Here is a 23687-nt window from a genome sequence, read left to right as displayed (position 1 = left end):
TATAACCAGTAAAACAATAACACATTTTGTGATGGTGTCTTTTTTTTCAGCAGGGAGGTTTGGAAAATGACATGATGGTGAGAAAAAAAATGATGCCAGTTTTCATTTTTGGGGCGAATTATTCCTTTAAGGCGACAAACCACCAGCTTTAATCGCCGAGTTTTGATGCTTAGCCGAAACGAACATCAATCCCGAAACTAATTAGAAGTGCCAGACTCCACACGATTTACTCAGAGGGACAATCACGGCAACAGATGTTGCAGTTAACTGGCATTCTGTAAAATAATTGAGACTGGGATTGGTGCACACAGTTCAGCTGGTTTGTTGGGAATCTCCAGGGATGGATCACGTTTCCAAGGTGATGTTCTTTTGTCCCTGCAGAATTCCTCACTGCTGCAGGCAAACCAGACCGCTGAGAGCGACAGCATGCGACTGAATCCGCACATACAGTACTACTCCAGGGTGTACGTCTTATCCATGGGGGCGGCGCTCTTCCTGAAGACGGTGCGAGGGCTGGTGTTCGTCAAGGTAATCTGGAGTTTATTTGTCAGCGCACCAGATTCCTCTGTTCAGGCTTCCTGTCTCCATTACACACAGCTGAATTTTTTATCAAACACTTGGGTCCTTAGGCAGATGCATTTCCTCTTTGCTCATTCACTATTCATCACTGCCTGAATCTACCTGAGAGTAGCAGGTTAATCTGTCAAGGGGGCATCGCAATTAATGCCTTTTCCCACAGTGGTGTAGTGTTTGTAAACCGATATTTTATTGACTGTGCGCGTGATTTACCGGTTTTGACGTAAATGTGACCCTGGACCAAAAAACCAGTCATAAGGGTCAATTTTTCGAAATTGAGATTTATACACCATCTGAAAGCTGAATAAATAAGCTTTCCATTGATGTATGGTTTGTTATGATAAGACAATATTTGGTCGAGATACAACTATTTGAAAATCTGGAATCTGAGGGTGCAAAAAAAATAAAATATTGAGAAAATCGCCTTTAAAGTTTGTCCAAATTAAGTTCTTAGCAATGCATATTAATAGTTTTTGATTACGGTAGGAAATTTACAAAATATTTTCATGGAACATGATCTTTACTTAATATCCTAATGATTTTTGGCATAAAAGAAAAATCAATAATTTTGACCCATACAATGTATTGTTGGCTATTGCTACAAATATACCCCAGCGACTTAACACTGCTTTTGTGCTCCAGGGTTACAATTGTGATGTTTAAAAATGTTATATCATTATCATGTTAATTAGTGGTGTGGCAATATATTGTGATAACCATGCACCAAAAAATTTAAAGTAGGCCTACACCGCATTAAACTCTCACACGTTAATTTGTCCAGCTATCGCTGTAGCTGAATAAAATGTACAAAGAAATACTTTGACTGATGAAACATAAAGAGAATCAACACCCGAATGCAACAGTATTTGGTTTATCGGTGTTCTTCAAGTCATTGCTGGCATTTTCCAATACAATGGTAATTGACACAGCCTTTATCGCTCTACAGAATACTATAAAATAATATAATTTCTGCCTCATTCTGTGATAAGAAGCCACATCAGTTCACGGAAGGAAGTTAATTAAAATTAAATTAATTAATTTAATTTAATTAAAAAAAACTAGATTAACACACATTTGGAGTAAAAATATGTAGTTTTTCTGATATGTTGTTGTACTTTGTCGCTGTACTAAGCAGTGTTGGGAGAAACAAACCTTTTTGAAGCTTTGAATGAACTGAACCAATTGCTTCGCAAAATTATTTACTATTTCAAAGCGCTCCAAACATCGCACATTGATGATGCCTGCTCGTCAAAACTGTAAATGCAACAAAAACTCAGGCCGAAAATGTTTATAAAACAGCTTTTACACACCCAATGCAAATGTTTTATTGAAAGTATAATATAGTAAATGCAATAAACAAATCATGAAATACCATCACATATGAAGTGTCTGTATAACGTTATTTTATTAATTTGCAAACTTTGTTTTGTTTTGTTTGTTAAAATAAAGAAGAATTTGATTGTTTCATTATTATTATTATTTTCCAAGACTTCTATAGATTTCGTGATATATTGTTACTATGAATTCTTTTGGCCACAATAATTGTGAAGTGAAAAATCTAGAACAGTGTACTTTCCATAGTTTCGGTTTCATTTCCACAAATCCTTGCGCTGCAATCCATGACATTGCCAAGTGTCTGCTTTTCTGTCTCTTTAATTGAAATTGCCTGCAGGCTAAATCCATTTATCTGTCCAGTGTCTTGACTTTGAGCTGGAGGGGTTGAGTATATGTGTCCCCTCAGGACCCCGTGCCCTCTTCTCCATTAAGCAGAGCCGACAGCACATTAGAGAGGTTATGTGTCTGTGTAATTGTGTGCCACTTGTATTCACTAATTCCTCGATGATGGCTAATCTCTTTTTACCCAGAGGTAAGATTGCAAATTTGGAAACTTTACATATTCTGTTAATGGAAGGAATTTGTTCCCTTGTGCCAGAAAGCATCAAATCCAAATGGTAAAAAAAATTTCCCATGAGGAGTTTTGTTATGAAGGCATGTCTGGCATATTCTCAGTGGTCTCCTGACATGTGTTTGAGAATATTTGTACTTGTGTAACCGTGTGTTTATATGTGCTGCAGTGATGGCGTCCATGCATTTACTACGCCTCGTGTGTGTGTGTGTGTGTTAGTTGTGTAAAGTGCTAAAGTGACATTATGTTGTCTACGCTGGTACGGTCTGTGCATTAGGCCAAAATTAGATCGCTTTCTTCATAATTAACGAAGCGGTCTACATTAGAAGTGCTCTTTTTGTGTGCTCACAGTACAGTTCACAATGACTCTTTTCTATTTCTAATGCACTGCACAGCAATCCCAGCCACTTTATTTTCCCTGCGTGACTTAAAATGACTAAATGAATTTATTTATAAATGTCTTGTATTTTTTTATAGATTGAATGTATTAGATACACAATGTATCATTCATGTCCTAATTTAATAAAAATAAGTCTTATGCTCACTAATGCTTCATTTATTTGATTAAAATTACAGTAATATTGCAAAATATTATTACAATTTAAAATAACTGGTTTCAATTTTAATATAGTTTAAAATGTAATTTATTTCTGTGATCAAAGCTGAATTTTCATCATTATTTCTCCAGTCTTCAGCGTCACATGATCTTCAGAAATCATTCTAATATGCTGATTTGCTGCTCAAGAAACATTAATTATTATTATCAATGTTGAAAACAGTTGTGATGCTACTTTATTTAATTACTAATGCTCCTCTAATGTAAGGTGCTTTGGATAAAACCTTTAGCTACTGTAAATGCATACAGGTAAACACAAATATAAGTAAATGTAAAATAAATCCTTTATGTATTCAATTTCTTCAGCCTGAGGCTTATTCATTTCACTTTTGGTGTGAAAGGTCTTTTACATTTGCCAAAAATATAACTTTTTTTATATTAAAGACAAACAGGCAAGCCCAGACCAGATGAGAAAAAGTAATGCAATGCAAAAGTAACTAAGTAACACAATTAGTTTATTTTTAAAGGGAGGAACGCAATATTGTAATGCATTACTTTTAAAAGTAATTTTCTCCAACGCTGATATTAAATATGTTGTATGTTTAAATAACTTTAATTTGCACCAAAAAAAAGCTGGTAAAGTGGTCTCTGGCCTCTTAATTAAAACCATCTATTGTTTCTAACCAGAGGAGGGAACAACAGTGAACAGTGTTGAAGCTGTTTTGCTATTCTGAAAGGGGCCATGCAAAGTCGTTATTCCAGTAAATATCTGTTATCAAAGTAGGAAATTCACCTTTTTTCCTGAGGATGTGTGTGACGTCTCAGGCTGGGCCTCACAGAGCAGAAGCATTCCTGTATGCTTGCCAAGGTTTTCTCCATATAAATCTAGCTATTATGGCTGTGTAAATGTTTGTGTGCATCCCTGACTTGTTTGTTTGCTTTATGGACCTTAACTAAAGGGTTTTGTAGGGTTTTTTTTAATCACCGGCCCATTTATTAGCATTTTGGTTATGTCTGGGTGCATGCATTATTAACACTGTTGTGTGTGTTGTTGTGTTGTTTTTGCAGTGCACTGTGCGTGCAGCCTCGGTTCTGCATGATAAACTATTTAAGACTCTACTTCTGAGCCCCATGCGCTTTTTCGACACAACACCCCTGGGACGCATTCTCAACCGATTCTCCAGGGACATGGATGAGGGTGAGGAACCTCTCTCTATCTTTCTTCACAAATCCTTTCACATGCAGGATGACGGGGGCGTCTCGAAGCGTGCTGATGTCTCGCTCTCTCACACGTTCGCTCTCTGTTCTTCCTCTGTGCGTAGTTGACGTGCGTCTGGCGATGCAAGCAGAAATGCTGCTGCAGAATGTGACATTAGTGCTGTTCTGCCTGGGCATGGTGGGTGCTGTGTTTCCCTGGTTCCTGTTCTCCATCATTCCTTTAGGGGCATTCCTCTTCGTCGTCAACCGCATCTCCAGGTTTGGTCTTACAGATTTATTGGGTCAAACAGATAGTTGAGCTGTGTCATTGTATAAAGTAGAACCAAATATATGTCAGACTGATTAATCGACTAATATGTGTTCTAACAGTTTGCACAAAGTTCAAACAGTATGACATTGCATCGGAAAACCATGAAAAATATCAAACCTTGTGGCTTTTATCTTAAAGAAACTTTAAAACACACACTTTTCAAGGAAAACATTTCACAAATAGATAATAAAGATAAGAAACTATTTCTCTATTCTCTATAGTTAACGCTATAGTTAGTTTTCTCTAATATAATTGTTTAATTAAAATGTATAATTTTTTTGATTTTTAATAATTTTGTATATTGTTTAATAAATTTTGTAAAATTGCTAAATAATTTTAAATAAATGGTTATAATAGAAAAAAAATGTATTTATATATATATATATATAGACTGGAGTAATGATGCTGAAAATTCAGCTTTGATCACAGAAATAAATTACATTTTACAATATATTGCAATACTGTATATTGCAATAGAAAAACAGGTATTTTAAATTGTAATAATATTTCACAATATTACAGTTTTTTATCAAATAAATGCAGCCTTGGTGAGCAGAAGAGGCTTCTTTCTATATATATATATATAATTTTTTTTTTTTTTTTATATTGTTTTTAAATATGTCTAAAAAGACAAAAGAACCACACTTATAAATATATTTTCATAGCATCTGTCTTAGAGAAAGCATGTCAAGGGCATGATTGTCCTCCTTCGCTTGCCCTCTTTTTAAGAAAAATATGAATCATTAACAACATTATTCACATGCAATGCCTTTTTCATATATGCACTTACAAGCTGAAATCAGCCTGATTGCTCATCAGTAATGGCCTGGCTCTGCTGTCCTGCCTGTGTTAGCGCTGACGTGTGACAGGCCCCATAAAGCCCCATATAAATCAGTTCAGAAGCCAGAAATGACTGCAGCTCAGCCAGGAAGATCCCCTCAGTCTCACCGTTATTGTCCCCTGTGGGCCTCCATCTCATAAGCCACTAACCTGTCACATCACAGGCAGCTCTGTGAGCCACACAGATAAGCAGATGAGATGAGCCAGAGCTTTGATCAAAACTCATATTCTAAGACTGGCTGACGTTTTGTCAGGGACAGAAAAATATATAAATATACTTTTCCAATTGTCCTTTTTACCCAAAGGGTTCTCATTCGTGAGCTGAAGCGCTTGGAAAATATCAGCCAATCCCCTTTCACCTCTCATATCACCAGCAGTCTGCAAGGCCTGTCCACTATCTATGCTTACGGCAGGGGTGCTGACTTCATACACAGGTAATATTCACACAGCAGAATGCCCTCCATGACTTTGCAGAACTTTTCTCTGAGACAAACACTGCAGTGAAACTTTACTTGAGGTCTGCTTGTACTGTGGCCTCGGAAAGTTTGCACAAAGTTCAAACAGTGCATAGATGCCACACTCACAAAGGGCACTGCATCAGAAAATCATGAAAAACACAGAACCTAGTGACTTTTATTTTAAAGAAATTTTATTATACACACTTTTCAAGAAAAATTCACACTAAGAGGTTTAAATTTTAAATAAAAACTAATAATAAATATAATTAAGAATTACTTTGATAATGCATTAAAATACTTATATTGTAAGATAGATAGATTGTGTGTGTGCGTGTGTGCATGTGTGTGTGTGTGTGTGTGTGTGTATGTGTGTGTGTGTGTGTGTGTGTGTGTAGAAGATTAAAAGTATGTTATTAATAAACTTACAAAGTAAGGACTTAAATAAGGCTAAATATTGGTTATATTCCACCAGGAATCAAGCCCTGCTTGATACAAATCAAGCGTGTCACTATCTGTTCAGCTGTGCTATGCGCTGGCTGGCTGTGCGTCTGGACCTCATCAGCATTTCTCTCATCACCACCGTCGCCCTCCTCATCGTCTTCATGCACGGCCGCATTCCTCCTGCTTACGCCGGTCTGGCCATCTCCTACGCCGTACAGGTGCGCTGCTCTCACACACGGTATATGAGTGGGGACCCTTGTAGGGCAGGACCGTTACTGTGCCGTCATTAATTTGCATTGCTTACTATTGCACAGTTGTTATTCACTCCTCGTTTTCTTTCCCTTCCCACATCCAGCTAACCGGCCTGTTTCAGTTCACCGTGAGGCTGCTTTCTGAAACCGAAGCCCGTTTTACATCAGTGGAGCGGATCAATCATTACATAAAGGTAGAAGCTCCTGTGACACATGCGTGCTGGTTGTGTCAATGACAAATAGAAAGGGACGGACCGTTTCTTATTCAATTGACAGCGCACAAAAGACACTAGATCTTTGCTTTACACAGGTGGCTGAGCCCAGCGGTCAGCACGCTGCATAGTGAGCCTGCTACATCCCACTCAGCAAGCTTCATGGGATGCGTTTTTTGCCAGACAGAACATCATAGCGTATGACACAGCTTTTTTCAGGAGGCTCTTATCAAAGCAGAGCAGTACAGCTGTCTTAGCTGCCGCCCAAGTGGCAGAGAGCATTTTACAGTGATTAATGAAGCCAATAATGGTCTCGCTGAGTTCTGAAGTACAAAGTATTCAGCTTATTTTGCAATTCAAAAGTAAGCTGCTATAGGTAAGTAACTGTAAGAATAAAAAAGTGCAGTAAACTGTTTGATCCATTTGAAAACAGCTTGCTTACTCTGTGAATCAAACAGTAAAATCCCATAGTGAATACTGCTAAAAAAATAGGTCATATAGCCTACAGTCGACATGCTTGCCTTGCATTATGATCATTGTACACTCTTAAAGGGATAGTTCACCCAAAAATGAATTTTTTTGCTGTTAATTTACTCACCCTCTGGCCATCCAAGATGTACATGTAGGTAGAACAGTAAAGAAGATTTTTAGCTGAAACCGTGGTCCTTGGTGATTCATAGTCAAGTCAGCTGCTGCCCGTTTTTGAAAATAAAAAAATAAGCATATCAAGGAGCACAAAATGAATACCTGTGGCTCCTGATGATATATCGAGGTCTTAAGAAGCGAAAGGATCGGTCTGTGCAAGAAACATTATTTACAACATTATTACCTGTAATCCAGAGCCTCAGACAAACTGACTGGAGTGATGTTCGGTTCACAAACGAATCATTCTTTTGAACTGGTTCTTTTTAGTGAACAAGTTGAATCAGTTCACCAAATCGGACTTTGGAGAAGCTTTACCTTTGCTGTTTGATCACATTTCTCATGTATGTAAAGTACCTGTAAATATGACAAATCGCCAGAAAAGCTTGATGTGCACTGACAACTATACATTATTTACAGGTATTTTATTCGTAAGGATTTTGATCAAAAGAAAATTCGGCCGATTTCTGTCTTACCTTTCATTTCAGAAGTTTTGGAGAAAATTGTGCTGAATCAACTTCAACGTTTTCTGACAAGTAATTGTATTTATGAGGTTTTTCAATCTGGTTTTAAGTCTGCTCACAGCACTGAGTCTGCCCTTTTGAGTGTTAAATGATATTTACCTCTCTACTGATTTCGGAGACTCTGTGGTTCTTATTCTTTTAGATTTATCAGCCGCTTTTGATACCATAGACCACTCCTCACTATTATCTAGATTAGAGTCTTGGGTAGGTCTAAAAGCAAACGTTCTGAAATGGTTTCAGTCATACCTGTCTGACAGAAAGTTTTTAGTGAAGCTGGGTAATTTTACCTCTTCCCCTGCACCTCTGACCTGTGGTGTTCCACAAGGCTCTATTTTAGCTCCCTCTCTATTTTCTCTTTACATGCTACCTCTGGGCTCTATTCTAAAAAAAAACATGGTGCGTCTTTTCATTTCTACGCAGATGATACTCAAATCTATCTACCAATCAAAAGAAACAATTCCACTGTGATTACTTCACTTCTGCAATGTTTAGAGGAGGTTAAATCATGGCTAGCCCAAAATTTCCTCTTCCTAAATGAAGACAAGACAGAGGTAATTGTTTTCGGTCCAAATGAGAACTCTCATGTATAAGCCCTGAGTTAGAAAGTTTATCCGTTTTTAGATCCTCACGGGTGCGGAACCTTGGTGTTCTTGTTGACCGGCATTTAAAATTTGATAAACATATCTGTTCTGTTATCGGATCCAGTTTCTATCAGCTTTGTTTACTGTCTAAATTTAAAAACTTTCTCACTCCTAAAACTCGAGAAATGGCTGTTCATGTGTTTGTTACGTCTCGTCTAGATTACTGCAATTCTTTATATTGCGGTACATCTAAAGTCTCAAATTGCGCGTCTTCAGCTCGTCTAAAATGCTGCGGACAGACTTCTTTTAAAGTGTCATAAACATAAACACATCACTCCCAATTCTTAGATCTCTACACTGGTTGCCAGTTTGTCAGAGAATAGACTTTAAAATTCTACTCTTTGTATATAAATCCCTACATAACTTAGCTCCTGTCTACCTCTCTGAACTTCTTCATCTCTACACTCTGTCTAGAAGCCTGCGATCCTGTGACCAGGCTTTGTTGGTAGTCCTGTTTTCTGTGTATGTGGTATAATCTTGCTCTTCTGTAAAGCACTTTGGTCAGCCTGGTGGCTGTTGTGAATGTGCTATACAAATAAAATGAACTTGAAGTTGATATAGCAACTATTGTTGTCATCAAGTTAATTATTTTTTATAATGCTTCCCCTAAACTGGTAAACAAATTATAACAAGTGTTGGCCTGCATAACTGGTAGTATAACAAGCCTTCGAACAAATAAACATCAAAACAAATTGGTGCAAAAAAACGACTAGTATTTCCAATGTTGACTAGCAGCAGCAGTATCGTCTAGACGACTATTCTCGCACATACCTACTACAAGCCAGTGTGTTTATATTTATGCATTGAAATAATATGAAAACAAATGGTTGTGATATCAAGCAGTATAACAGACTATTTTGTACAGCTAAAATAACTGGAAGTGATTGACACCAAAAGCCTCACACATTCAAGTTACTAATAGCCACACCTGCTCCTACATGAAAAATAATGCAGATAATCATTATTCACTCAGAACCTGGAAAGCGAAGGTCCTCGACAGATCTGCGGCTCCTCCGCTCCTGCCTCCAGCTGGCCAGAAGAAGGACGAATCACCTTCCAGAATGTGGAAATGCGATATCGGGATGACCTTCCTCTGGTTCTGAAGAATCTCTCCTTTAGTGTACTTCCAGAGGAGACCGTAGGGATAGTTGGCAGAACGGGCTCAGGTATGCCTGTCTACTTGGCTTTTTTATCCTCTCAGATGTCGTTTGTGTTCGTCTCTACTGCGGGTTGTATTAGATTGTGACACAGGTGGGCTGTTTCTTCAGGGAAATCTTCACTGGGCGTCGCACTCTTCAGACTAGCGGAGCTCAGCCGAGGATCAATCATCATTGATGGTGTCAACATCGCTCACGTTGGTCTGGAGGACTTGAGGAGCAAGCTGTCAGTCATCCCCCAAGAGCCGGTTCTTTTCATTGGTACTGTCAGGTACGGTCCACGTCACTTTACCTATTGTTCCTGAAGTCATGAAGTCAAAATGATGCAACCCATTTCACTTACACAATGTCACATACAGTACTTCAGTGTGAAACAGGATATTCAACAAGAAACAAAAGTAGAACTAGACATTTTATCCATCTAGAATCGATTGGATTGAGAAAAGTGGGCATTATATAAACTGTTGTTCAAAAGTTTAAAATGTAATTTATTTCTGTGATCAAAGCTGAATTTTCAGCATCATGACTCCAGTCTTCAGTGTCACATGATCCTTCAGAAATCAGTATAATATGCTGATTTATTATCAATGTTGAAAACAGTTTTTGCTGCTTAAGTTTTTTTTAGAACCTGCGATACTTTTTTTCAGGATTCCTTGATAAATAAAAAGTTAAAGAACAGCATTTATTAAAAATAGAAATCCTTCGTAACACTATACATGACCGTTCAAACGTTTGAGGTCAGTACATGTTTTCTTTCTCTTTTTTTTTTTTTTTGAGAAAAATTACTTTTTTTCAGCAAGGATGTGTTTTATCCATCTAGAATCGATTGGATTGAGAAAAGTGGGCATTATATAAACTGTTGTTCAAAAGTTTAAAATGTAATTTATTTCTGTGATCAAAGCTGAATTTTCAGCATCATGACTCCAGTCTTCAGTGTCACATGATCCTTCAGAAATCAGTATAATATGCTGATTTATTATCAATGTTGAAAACAGTTTTTGCTGCTTAAGTTTTTTTTAGAACCTGCGATACTTTTTTTCAGGATTCCTTGATAAATAAAAAGTTAAAGAACAGCATTTATTCAAAATAGAAATCCTTCGTAACACTATACATGACCGTTCAAACGTTTGAGGTCAGTACATGTTTTCTTTCTCTTTTTTTTTTTTGAGAAAAATTACTTTTATTCAGCAAGGATGTGTTAAATTGATAAAAAGGGATAATAAAGGCTTATATTGTTAGGAAAGGTTTCTATTTTGAATAAATGCTGTTCTTTTTAACTTTTTATTTAACAAAGAATCCTGAAAAAAGTATCACAGGCTCCAAAAAAGATTAAGCATGACATTTTACAATATATTCAAATAGAAAACACTTATTTTAAATTGTAATAATATTTCACAGTATTACTGTTCGTTTCTCTATATTTGATCAAATAAATGCAACCTTGGTTAGCAGAAGAGACTTCTTTATAAAAAGCATTCAAAATCTTACTAATCCCAAACTTTTGAACGGCAGTTTCATTTCAAAAGTTGAGCAAGTTATTGCATTTTGATGAAAGATTGCAAAGACAAACATTTTTTTCCTCAAGAATAACATCCGCTTGATGAACCGTGCGCAGTAAGACTAGGGTCAGATTATGTTGACTAAGTTGCTTATATCACCAACAGATCAAATCTGGATCCTTGGGATCAATATACAGATGCACAGATCTGGGAAGCTCTGGAGAAAACGCACATTAAGGACATGGTGAGTAAGAGCAGAAGGTTTTGGTATGATTTTCCAAAGTCTGACTTCGTATTGGCTTTGGAGTAGCTGTGATTTAGTCACATGTTGATTTATTTTCAGGTAATCCAGCTGCCAAATTCACTGCATTCAGAGGTGACGGATAACGGAGAGAACTTCTCAGTGGGAGAGAGACAGCTGCTGTGTGTGACCAGAGCTCTTCTCAGACACAGCAAGGTAACTGTTGAGCTCAGATACGCTGTCCAGCACTGCTTCTCAGCCGGATTTAAACCCACTGTTCTTACAAAAGTAAACAACCAGCTCCTTAAAATTTAATCTTGAAACATATTAATACTACCAGGAACTATATTGTGGCCAGGAACTACAGAAGTCAAAATTTGAAGTGGATCAAATAAGTTCATCAAAGTTGTCCTAAGACGAGAGTACATTTTGGTTATGGGACAACTTTGATGAAAGGTTTTCGATCCACTTCAAATGTTGACCTGTGTACATTGTTGGCATCTGCCTAATTTGACTAGCCTCTATCAAGTAAGAGAAACAACTAAAGTTACAGCTTTCTTCTCCCCCTTTAAAATGGATAAACCAGTTTATTTAGCTGCTTTGACTCTATTTGATTATATGGTTAGATGCAGTGTGTTATTTGCATTCATCATTGTTATCCCCCTGCTGTTGAGATGCACTGGGGAATCTCAGCTGTGTTAAAGTGGTGAAACATTGCCACCACATGGCAGACAGTGAATGACTATTGAAAAATCACAAATGTGATTTTTTTTTCCCTAACTTGTTGTTAATGTAAACATGGGACGCTTTGCACAATATGTGCAATGATTTGTGAATGGGACATGATGTAACATTCTGTACAGCACAGTTTACAATAGAATACATGAATTATGTCAGTGACACATAGATATACAGTATAATTCCTCTTCAGGGAAAAATTGAGACCAGTGGTTCTCAGTGTTTTGTCTCCAAGGCCCCACATTTTGCACAAAAATATCAAAAGGCCCCCAACCCTTGGTGCGTTTGATCAACTATGGCCACTCCTAGTCTCTGTAAGTTAAAATAAGTCATTAAAATGATTTTAATTAAAATTAAAATCATTACATTTCAGGATTCCAAAAGATTTAGGAGCTGAATATTTTTCAAGGATCCCACTCTTTTTAGCTAATGAATTTACGTCTTACATTTAATTTGTGATTTAAAAATATTTTTACATACAGTTTGTACTCTAATTTAGAGCATGGCATGACTAGAAAAATGTGTATTCATTATTAATAATCCTAAGGATTTTTTTTTTTAATTGTTTTTTTGTTATTTATTTAGAAAGAAAGAAAGTAGAAATCACTTTTAAAATGAGACTGTCTCATATTTCCGGGTTTTCCAGGACAGTGGGAATACTGGTTCTTCAAACAAAACGGTCGTTGAGGGGGTGAATTAAGAAATATCTTATTTTTTGTCGTTTCAGCTTATTTTAATACTTGTTTTGTCATATTGTAAGATCCTGCTGAGGTCCCCTGGTTGAGAACCACTGATTTAGACAATGTTACAGTTTAAATAATAAACACAATTTTTTACTGAATCGTTTTTGTATTTACCTGATCAAAAATCATGTTTTGTGACTATTGGCTGTTCTAAAAATGACGAGACAAGCCATTCGATGTGTCCTGCCACAGTGTCAATTAGACAAGCCAACACAGGAAAAAAACCTGTGCTCTTCAAACCATTTCATGGGGTCTAGAAGTTAATTAAAAAAAACAACAACAACAACTGGCCGTTAAACAGATTTGTATTGTGATTCATGTGCTGCATGTGATCTTGTGACGTGTGTTTCAGATCCTGCTGTTAGACGAGGCAACAGCTGCGATTGACACAGAGACAGACCGCCTCATACAGGACACCATTCGCACCTCGTTCAGTGGCTGCAGCACTCTCGTGATCGCGCATCGCCTCAACACTGTGCTGAACTGTGACAGGATCATGGTCCTGGACCAGGGGCAGGTGGGTCTCCTCCTTCATCTGCTGCTGTTTTAATGACAATGATACAGTGAGAGTTTATGAGCAGGGGTGAGCGATATGTGTCAGCTAATATCATAGTTGTTTTAACAGTGCGGAAGCTGACAAGTAGACTGTATCACTCGCTCTGAAAAACAAACAAACACACCTGTGAAAAATGTAAAAATGTCCCTAGAAATCTATTTAAGGTGGCAAATATCACACATTAGTGAACATGTTATTTCTGTCGCTGCTGTGAACTAAAAAACACACATAATATAATATGTGACCCTGGACCACAAAACCAGTCGAAATTGAGATTTATACACCATTTAAATAAGCTTTCCATTGATGTATGGTTTGTTAGGATAGGACAATATTTGGCTGAGATACAACTATTTGAAAATCTGGAATCTGAGGGTGCAAAAAAATCTAAATATTGAGAAAATCATCTTTAAAGTTGTCCAAATGAAGTTCTTAGCAATGCATATTACTAATCAAAAATTAAGCGTTGATATATTTACAGTAGGTCATTTACAAAATATCTTGATGGAACATGATCTTTACTTAATATCCTAATGATTTTTGGCATAAATGAAAAATCTATAATTTTGACCCATGCAATGTATTGTTGGCTATTGCTACAAATATCCCCCAGCGACTTAACACTGCTTTTGTGCTCCAGGGTCACAAATGAATATGAAAAACATTGGGAGTCACAACAGGCCTAAATTACCAGCATAAAAACACACACAGCTAAATATTGTCTAGTTACTGATATCGACAAATTTCCCCAAAAGTGTTGAGATTGTTTTTTGTCAATACCGCTCACCGTTATGTTTAAGTGCATAGACAACAAAACATTAAACCAAGTGGCATTTATAAGAAACAGCTCAAGCACACATTTTAGGGGGAAAACATCCACAAAACACAAGTTTGTTAGTTTTTAAATGATACAAGTATAGATATAATGTACAAAATAAGCATAGATATAATGCTTTGTTCATGTTCATAGTTAAAGTGATAATCTGACCCAAAGGTGCAGTCTGTAGAAATCTCACAGAGCGTAATGAATTAGTTAAATGTCAAATTAGATGTAAATGTGTTAACATAATTGTTAAACATTTAACATCTGCAGTGCATATACATAGAGAGAGAGAGAGCGAGCTGTCAAACTAACATTAACATATGCAGTTGCAATTAAATGTTTAACAGTGTCATGTTTTCAAAGTGTAAGTACATTTATCTGATGCATTCGTTTTATGTGTAGAATAACTGACTCAGAACAGTGAAGTGTGAGTATTATAAAGCAAAACTCCGCATTTGAACAGTCAATAGCAAATACTTAAACTAATCACAAAACAGTAGCTGATTCAGAAGCGCCAGATTGTCATAGCAAAGTCAGAATGACCTCTTCTCCTAGGTTCACGAAACGATTGTCCATAAAATGCATTGCTGTTGTAAGTAATCTTAAAGATTTCTAAACGCATCTACTTCCGGAAGACCAAATAAAGTGCTTTTGCTTTCACCTAGAAACGCACAGCGTCTCCCTGACATGCTGCATCAACACTAACTGCGGTTACTGAAACCACGCCTTCTTTCTTTGCGTGCACATTTGGGCGGCATTATGTAAATATTTCCACATAGTGAGGTAGATATGTGGGGGCGTGTTAGAACGAGCCGTTTTAGGGGGGCGTGGCAGAGTCTTAACTTTGATAAAGAATATCTCTTTGGTTTTGAGACTTTAGTCTTTCCAACTTCAGGGATCTTATCTATGCACAATCAGCTTGTAACACTCCAAAGAGAAAGCAAAACTTGAAATCGCATCATATGACCCCTTTATGCTTTGAGATTGGACTTGGTTTGATATTTTGTGTCAAAATAATGCCCATATATTAGGGCTGCACAATTCATCGAATTTCTAATCGCGATTACAATTATGGATGCCACAATTACGTAATCGTTCAAAGCGGCAATTAATCGTTCAAAGTCCACTTATGTTATTCTGCATCCTTAAGATGCGTTTATTTCTTTCTACATGTTGTCTTAAGGGTTTTTCCCATTATTTTCATTTTAGTTTTAGTATAACATTATAATACCATTCATATTTTTACTTTTTTATAATTTAAAGAAGAAACCAATCTGATGTATAGTTGACATTTGAGGATTAATACTATAGAAAAGCACTAAAGGTTTTTCAGTTAGTGTTTTCAGCTTGTTTATTTTCATATAAAAATACGGCATGCAGTTGCATCAAACAGTGGTATAAACATCATTCAGTGTAAATTGTGATAATCGTAATTAATAATCGCAATTACAATTTCAAGGGAATAATCGACAATTATGATTTTTGTCATAATCGTGCAGCCCTACTATATATATATATATATATATATATATGCAGTATGGATTATATACAGTAAGTCGAAGTCATGTCTTGTTGTTTTTGAAATAGATTTTGGAGTTTGACACCCCTTCAAACCTGCTGGCCGATGAAAACTCACGTTTTCGTGCCATGATAGTGGCAGCAGAAGAAACACTTAGCCACCCGTAAGAAGTCAGCAGGCACTGAAGACACGGAGCCACCAGACTGAAATCCTTGAAGCTGCTCAAACTGAGATTGTCAGTTTGTTTGTTGTACTTTAAGACGACGATATTGTTATAGTTAGCACACAGAGAGACTATATAGTGTATGATGTCCTGAAGAAGATGTTGATGGCACTTTATTTGTGTTACTGGCCTGCCGCAGAAGCATCTGGACTCAGTCTGAACAAGTCCCCAACAAGACGACTCCCTTCTGCCTGTGTTTGGTCGAAGTAAATTTTGCACACTGATAATGTATTTGTTTTCCTGTCGTTCAGCTTTTTTTTTTTGCTTTATAAAAGTATGCAAGATATGTATCGACCGTAAGGTAACCTGTTGATTTGCCTTCTTTTTATCTGGCATTTTCAGGCATATATGAATCCAACCAAAGATCAATCGTATCAATCATTCTGCACAAAACCTTTTATTTTTATTAGAATGATTTTGTAGCATTTCCTTGTGCTTTCGTTGTTACTCATACCGTGTACGTTTTGTGCCTCTGCTGTTACATAGCTGTCAAAAGCATTGTGCAAATAGTGTTTTAGTGACAAAAATGCACAATGTGAGTTCTTGCAATAATTCAACGAGACCGTGCTGTTCTTATTTGTATTCTAAGTGCATATTTCTGTGTAATCTTGTATCACATCTGCTGTGGTGTTTTTCATTATGCTGGGTTGATTATATTCTCAGAAGATTCATGAAATCTAAAGGGACTTCAGAAATCAAGGTAGTTTCATGCACACGTGGAGGCTGGGAAATATTAATGCTAAATATCTCATTCATTCTCGAGGAGTGCCTGTACTACTTCACATCAAGACTACACTGTGTGATCTCTTCAGGAATGGATGACTTGGTTGTTTTTATTTTTCAGGATGAAAATTGCACATTTAGGTACCTGAATTATGCAAGAATTTGGGTCTATATATTTTTTTTTATTATTTATTTATTTTTTTTTTATAAATATATATGCCATACCGTGCAGCATCTGTTATCTTGGAAATATCAAGATGAAGAGAAATCGGTTCACAAACTTAGATATGCTAATCTTTAAGAGTTGCCTTGTTCGTTATGATCCAGAGATTATAGTTTTGTGAACACTTGTTTTATGATCGTTATAAAAAATGCTTTATTGAATAAAGATTATATTTATACATTTAAGGGTTTTGTGTGTGTGTGGTACAGGTAAACCCTAGTTTAAAAAAAATTGACCTTGTGGTGACACTTTTTGGGGAAACAGTTTATAAATCTAATATTATTTTATTTATTGAAAATGTAAAAATACAAATGTTTTCTGTGAGGGTTAAGGGGTAAAATATACAGTTTGTACAGTATAAATTGTTTATGGAAAGTTACAATATAACTTGGAAACCCAACGTGTGTGTGTGTTTTAATAGCTTTTGTCAGTCAATTTCAATGTGGTTTATAATTATGCGTTATTTTACCTGTCTGGACTTTTTTTTGACATGGCATACATTATATAAAGACAAACGTTATATAAACATTATGTATGAAACATTACTCATTATCCATGGCACTCACTTAGGACTTTTATCATCCTGAACAGTAAACTTAAAAAGCATTTTTCACTTGCTAATATAATCATTCATCAAAAACACCACAAAGCAAATGAACCAGAACGACGCTGTGGGACCTCCTGATATAACAAGTAAAAATGCCAAATTTCCAGTGTTCCTTTAGCCATCGGTTTTTGGAGATCACAATTTCGAGATGCCAACTGGAAAGAGACCTTCAAGATCTCCAGACGTTTTTGTATCACAAATAAAATTAGGCATCATTTAAAATTGTTCATCGTGTTTATCCTGTAAAACAGGTCATTGCAAAGTTTCGTAAAGACATTGACTTGAAGTGTGTTTTCTGTAAAGAGGAAACAGAGTATTGTCCATTTATTTTGATTTGACAAAGTGATTTTGGTGTGATTTGGCTTTTTTTGTTAAACAAAATGATTGAATTGCAATTCAAAGAAAATTATGTTTTTAACACTAGGAGCATACTGTTGACTTCAAAATATGGTATATAGTGAATTTACTCATTATATATGGAAACTTCTTCATCCACAAATGTAAACGGGCAGTGAAAAAAACTCATTTTACTCATTTTAAAATAGAAATTAAAATAAACAAGAAATTACAAAGCGAAAAATTATTTTGAAACCTTAAATATATTATTTGAATAAATTTTAAAAACAAACAAGCAAACCCTGTTCAGCTTAAAAAGTAACGTAACGCATTACTTTCCATAAAAAGTAACTAAGTAACGCAATTAGTTACTTTTTATATGGAGTAACGCAATATTGTAATGCATTACTTTTAAAAGTAACTTTCCCCAACACTGCTTATGGACATGTGAATTTCTTATTGCTTTTCCTATTTTATAATTTTTTTAATTGTCTTTGTTTTTTTTTTACTATATATATTTTCATGTAATTTATATTATTGCCCTCGCACATTCGTCGTTCTAAAAATTGCAATAAAAAAACTTGTTTTGTTGGAGGGACTTTTATGTTGTCTCGTATTTACCCATCATTCTCGTCGGAGCGGAAGCAGCGGTGAAGCAGCGGAGCTCTAGCCGCAGAAGCAGCGCTCAGGATCGGCCACACACCGGCTGACATGCCGCGGGGATGATGGCTGCCTTCGGCATTCTGAGCTACGAACACAGGCCTCTCAAACGGCCCAGACTCGGTCCTCCGGACGTTTATCCGCAGGACCCGAAGCAAAAGGAGGTTAGTCGACTTTCTCTCTTCCTCTGTAGCGACATTTAATATTTAAATAGCGAATTAAAGTGTGTTTTCAGGGCTGTTGAGATCAGGCCCCGCCGTCAGCTAACGTCCAATAAACAATGAAGCCAGCGGCTCGGTTAGCAGGACAGAAAAAACAACAGTTATGCCTCAAATGATCTCGGTCTTCATCTGTGGTTGTTATTGCAGATGGTTAGAGAGTGGAAAGGGTTATTTTATTTGTGAAACCCAGGTTTAAGAATCTGTATTTAACCGTGCTTTTTATTTAAAGCCCTTTCATCGTTACAGTGCAATTTAAAAGGGCCACACATGAAAAATAATATGCATTTTAAAAAATAAATAAATCTATATTGCTTGCAAATAAACACTAAAGATATAAACAATCCCAATAGCCTCTAGTATGTTTGTTGACAACTCCTTTTAAATTGATGTGTTTCTCATGCATGCTTTTTAAAACCTATGGGCTCCTAAAACATTTTGTACATTAATGATCTATTCATGCACAGAAAAAGGAGAAATTATGTACGTGCCTATGATGCATAAAAATGCTTTTAGGTGCGGTTTAGCTAGACACAGTCTCAGTTGTCAGCAACAGAAAATACATATGAAAGTATATTTGAATATCTGTTTCATTTTATAGAGTGCATCATGCATCTTATAATTGCTCGTGCAGATTTTTCTTTCTGAATTCAGTGTTTGTCTTGATGCATTTTGATTGAAGCACTCATTGATGAATGAGTGATTAAGTCTCTGGCGTTTGAGTAACCCTCCAGCACAATGAAATGAGAATGGGATATGCATGCATGAGTCCTTTAATAACTGAAACTATCACTCTCTCATGGTTAGGATGATTTGACGGCATTGAACGTCAAGCAAGGATTTAACAACCAGCCAGCTGTTTCAGGCGATGAGCATGGCAGCGCTAAAAATGTCAATTTCAACCCTTCAAAGGTAAGATTATCAGTGCAGAGGTTATCTGCATACATGCATGTTATCAGTCAAATACTCACTCTTTTACAAATTGTCGGAAGCACAGAACTTTGTCGGGTATATCGGGTCATTGTGGTGTCCCAAGGAACGAACAAATACGATATTCATCACAGATATTGAAAAGTGTTTCATAACTCTGCTACCCAAAACTGTATTAATCTTCAGTCAGCTGAGAAGTCTACCGAGTAAAGCCAGAGAAGAGCAAAAGCAGGAGATCATGAAATGACGGTAAAAAAAAAAAATGTGCAGAGTTTATTAAATAATCTTATTTGTGCATGTTTCAGTGCTCAGACTTCATCTGGCCCGCACAAATCCAACAAGCGTTGTTATACCACAAGCAATAGCAATGGAAAATTACTGCTTCACAACATCGTCCTGTGACGTTAAAAAAACATATCTCTTACTCGTGAAGACAAATATCCCTTAAAACCACAATCGTAAGACTAAACAACAATGGAAAATAATATACAAATAAAATAATTTAAATGGCTAGTTAATTAAACAAGTATACAGATGGTTTAAATTATTATTATAAATGATTAAATGGAACATTAAAGTGATTATATGATAATGAATGGATGGATAAATGTGACCCTGGTCCACAAAACCAGTCATAAGGGTCAATTGTATGAAATTGAGATGTATACATCATCTGAAGCTGAATAAATAAGCTTTCCATTGATGTATGGTTTGTTAGGGTAGAACAATATTTGGTCGAGATACAACTATTTGAAAATCAAAAACATCTAAATATTGTGAATTTCATCTTTAAAGTCGTCCAAATGAAGTTCTTAGCAATGCATATTACTAATCAAAAATTAAGCTTTGATATATTTACAGTAGGACATTTACAAAATATCTTCAAGGAACATGATCTTTACTTAATATCCTAATGATTTTTGGCATAAAAGAAAAATCGATAATTGTGACCCATACAATGTATTGTTGGCTAAGCTATAAATATACCCCAGCGACTTATGACTGGTTTTGTGCTCCAGGGTCACATATGTATATAAAAGAAACTAAGTAAAACACAAGTGCTTAATATCAAATGAAGATCTTGAAGGCGAAGTCAAACCCGAATCCATTTTTAATCTAAAACTCTAATCTAAATAAATCTTAATCTGAAGTATAAAAAAACCTGACAAATTGCCCTTTTATGCTATTTCAACTTGTTACTCGCTATGAAAATAACCAAGGAAGCTGGCGTGCTGTTAAAACCCCAACCAACCCACCAACCTCATTCTTTATCACTTGGCATTCCTGTTACCTTCTGCTTTTCAGATCAGCTCAAACTTCAGCAGCATCATTGCGGAGAAGTTACGCTGCAACACATTTCCAGACACCGGCAAGAGGAAGCCACAGGTCAATCAGAAGGACAACTTCTGGCTCGTCACGGCGCGGTCGCAGAGCTCCATTAATAACTGGTTCACAGACTTGGCCGGGACCAAACCCTTAACTCAGCTCGCTAAAAAGGTTCGCTTTTGCCACGCTGCGGTGTATAAACTCTGAACAGAGCGCCTGTGCAGATCCAGAACATGTGGTTAACAGCACACAAAAACTTCTAAGCATTACTACATTTCACATTACAAGGTCAAATGGTTTTTAAGCTTGACTAATTGCTGTGTGTGTGTGCACTAGGTTCCCATCTTCAGCAAGAAAGAGGAAGTGTTTGGCTACCTTGCCAAGTACTGTGTGCCGGTGATGCGATCTGCTTGGATGATTAAAATGACGTGTGCGTATCACGCCGCCATAACCGAAACCAAGGTGAAGAAGAGGCACGTCATTGACCCCTGCATAGGTTAGTGTAGTTATTGTGCATCGCTCTATATGCTCGTATAATAATCGAACATGCAGCGCTGTCCTCGTTTAATCTGTGAATGAAGATTGTTGTGCTGTGTAGTTGTGCTTTGTGCTGCAATGCCTCACTGGCTTTATCTGGCTTCTGCAGAATGGACTCAGATAATTACTAAATACCTGTGGGAGCAGCTGCAGAAGGTGGCAGAGTTTTACAGACAGTCTCCCAGCCAGGGCTGTGGGTCTCCTCTGCCCGCTCCTCCTGCTGAGGTGGAAACCGCCATGAAGCAATGGGAGTACAACGAGAAGCTGGCCATGTTCATGTTCCAGGTAGGTGAGCCCAGTTTTATTTACAGATGCGGTGCTGCTGTCTTCATGTAATAGAGAGGGCTGTTAGTTTGCACTGAGTGCAACAAAGAAACTTGGAATTATGTCCCGCAAAGATTAGAAAGCGTCATCATTTATACACCCTCGTCATTCCAAACCCAATCTTTGAAACACAAATGAAGATATTTTTACTTCAAATCTTTTTATTGGTGGTTTTTGTGACAGTACACATTGAAATAACGATATCAAGGTAAACACTAAGATATTATTATTAATCCCTTCCACAATCCCCCCGCGTTCATATTGTCTCAGATGGGCAGAAAAGCAATAAATAAATAAATAATAACAAGTGGAATAAAATGGATATAATGAACTACTATATAAGTAAAAAATCCTTCTAACAGATGACAAATATTACATGTTGCCATGCCAGTTACAGGTGCAAAAGGTAGACCTTTAATATAGGGATCCCAAGTCATATAAAAGGACTTAAGTGAGCCAGAGAAAAGGATATTTTTATGATAAGATGTTTTTAATATATTTTCGCCTGTCTCCGAAAAATTGATACGATCAGTTGTCATGCCACATTAAAGATATGTCATACTGCCCACTGTCACAATGTTTTAGGTAATTTATCAAAAGGGGAGTGTTTTTGTGTATGTTGGTGGGGTTATTAATTGTGTGTATGTGTACATGTGTAACAGGATGGCATGTTAGACAGACACGAGTTCCTCACCTGGGTGCTGGAGTGTTTTGAGAAGATCAGACCTGGAGAGGACGAGCTTCTGCGATTCCTGCTGCCGCTCCTGTTACAGGTCAGTAAACGCAGCGTGACGCTGCATGACCCCAGCAGGTCTGCACACTCCCTGGCCCTTTGTGTTTTAATTGATTACATATTTCAGTTAAATTTACACATTGCTAAATTGTTTATTGGACTGATAATATCATTGGTAATGCTAGTTTATTAATTCTATTGTGATTTTCTTTTCTTTTTTTTCTGTTTTCAGTCAAATCTTTTAGTTTTTTATAGGGATGTAACGATTCACTCAACTCACGATTCGATTCACGATTATTATTTTTTTATTATTTTTTTTACAAAATGAAATTTAAGACCAATTATAAATTAAATGTGTAGTTTTATTATTGCTTGGACAAAATGCTGCACATTTCTTTGTGAAATTGAAATATAACTATAATAATATACTAATATAGCACTTTCATATTACTGCTCTTTTATTGGTTTTGATTGCTTCTGTTGTCCTTTTGTAAGTCGCTTTGGATAATAGCGTCTACTAAATGACAATTTAAATAACAAAACTAAATTGAAATTTTAAAACAAGCCCCAAATAAAATACATAAGTAACACAAATAAAATAAATCTCTTCATATAAACAAACTAAGGCTTTGTCTGTGCTCTTTCCTTTTAAAATTAGAGGCAACCACTGCATTTTAATCTTGATCCAAACAAAGATGCTGCATACACGCAACATGAGCAGTTTTTAATCTAAATTAGATTGTATAATTTCTCAATTTGACTTCAGTTTTGTGAAACTATGCATAAATATCTGCATGAAACAGAAGCAGCAGATGAGCTGAATGAGACGCAGATGCTCTCTCTGCCAGCAGGTGGCGCTTAAACCCTTTCCTTGGTTTCCGCTGTAAACAAAGCAGCGCTGCACTTATGAACTTTAATACGCATTATACAGAGGCAAGAGGAAAAGAAAAAATACCATCTAAACTTTTCTAAAGACAGTAAGTTCCCCTCAGACAT

General features: G+C 36.5%; 2 protein-coding genes across 5 annotated transcripts in view; both read left to right on the top strand.

Moving 5' to 3' along the window:
• Positions 1-17023, top strand: part of LOC107554714 (multidrug resistance-associated protein 5-like) — a 54382-nt gene extending 37359 nt beyond the window's left edge. For all 4 annotated transcript variants that reach the window (XM_016237306.1, XM_016237305.1, XM_016237304.1 and 1 more), the window contains 12 exons: positions 382-528; positions 4107-4236; positions 4361-4514; positions 5712-5840; positions 6337-6523; positions 6661-6750; positions 9549-9741; positions 9844-10003; positions 11397-11475; positions 11575-11688; positions 13306-13470; positions 15920-17023. In XM_016237306.1, coding sequence (XP_016092792.1) covers positions 382-528; positions 4107-4236; positions 4361-4514; positions 5712-5840; positions 6337-6523; positions 6661-6750; positions 9549-9741; positions 9844-10003; positions 11397-11475; positions 11575-11688; positions 13306-13470; positions 15920-16018 — 1647 coding nt within the window. In that variant the 3' untranslated portion in view covers positions 16019-17023. The remainder of the gene's footprint in view (positions 1-381; positions 529-4106; positions 4237-4360; positions 4515-5711; positions 5841-6336; positions 6524-6660; positions 6751-9548; positions 9742-9843; positions 10004-11396; positions 11476-11574; positions 11689-13305; positions 13471-15919) is intronic.
• Positions 17024-18581: 1558 nt separating this feature from the next.
• LOC107554690 (mediator of RNA polymerase II transcription subunit 12) overlaps positions 18582-23687 on the top strand; it is a 53559-nt gene continuing 48453 nt past the window's right edge. Inside the window, exons 1-6 of the mRNA XM_016237274.1 lie at positions 18582-18787; positions 19649-19753; positions 21077-21268; positions 21434-21593; positions 21744-21919; positions 22621-22731. Of these exons, the coding sequence (XP_016092760.1) occupies positions 18686-18787; positions 19649-19753; positions 21077-21268; positions 21434-21593; positions 21744-21919; positions 22621-22731 (846 nt within the window). The 5' untranslated portion in view covers positions 18582-18685. The remainder of the gene's footprint in view (positions 18788-19648; positions 19754-21076; positions 21269-21433; positions 21594-21743; positions 21920-22620; positions 22732-23687) is intronic.

This window comes from Sinocyclocheilus grahami, unplaced genomic scaffold (genome assembly GCF_001515645.1).
Source record: "Sinocyclocheilus grahami isolate Dianchi unplaced genomic scaffold, SAMN03320097.WGS_v1.1 scaffold510.1, whole genome shotgun sequence".
NCBI lineage: Eukaryota > Metazoa > Chordata > Actinopteri > Cypriniformes > Cyprinidae > Sinocyclocheilus > Sinocyclocheilus grahami.
The sequence above is the reverse complement of the archived record's forward strand: the minus strand, read 5'-3'. Positions and strand labels throughout refer to the sequence as shown.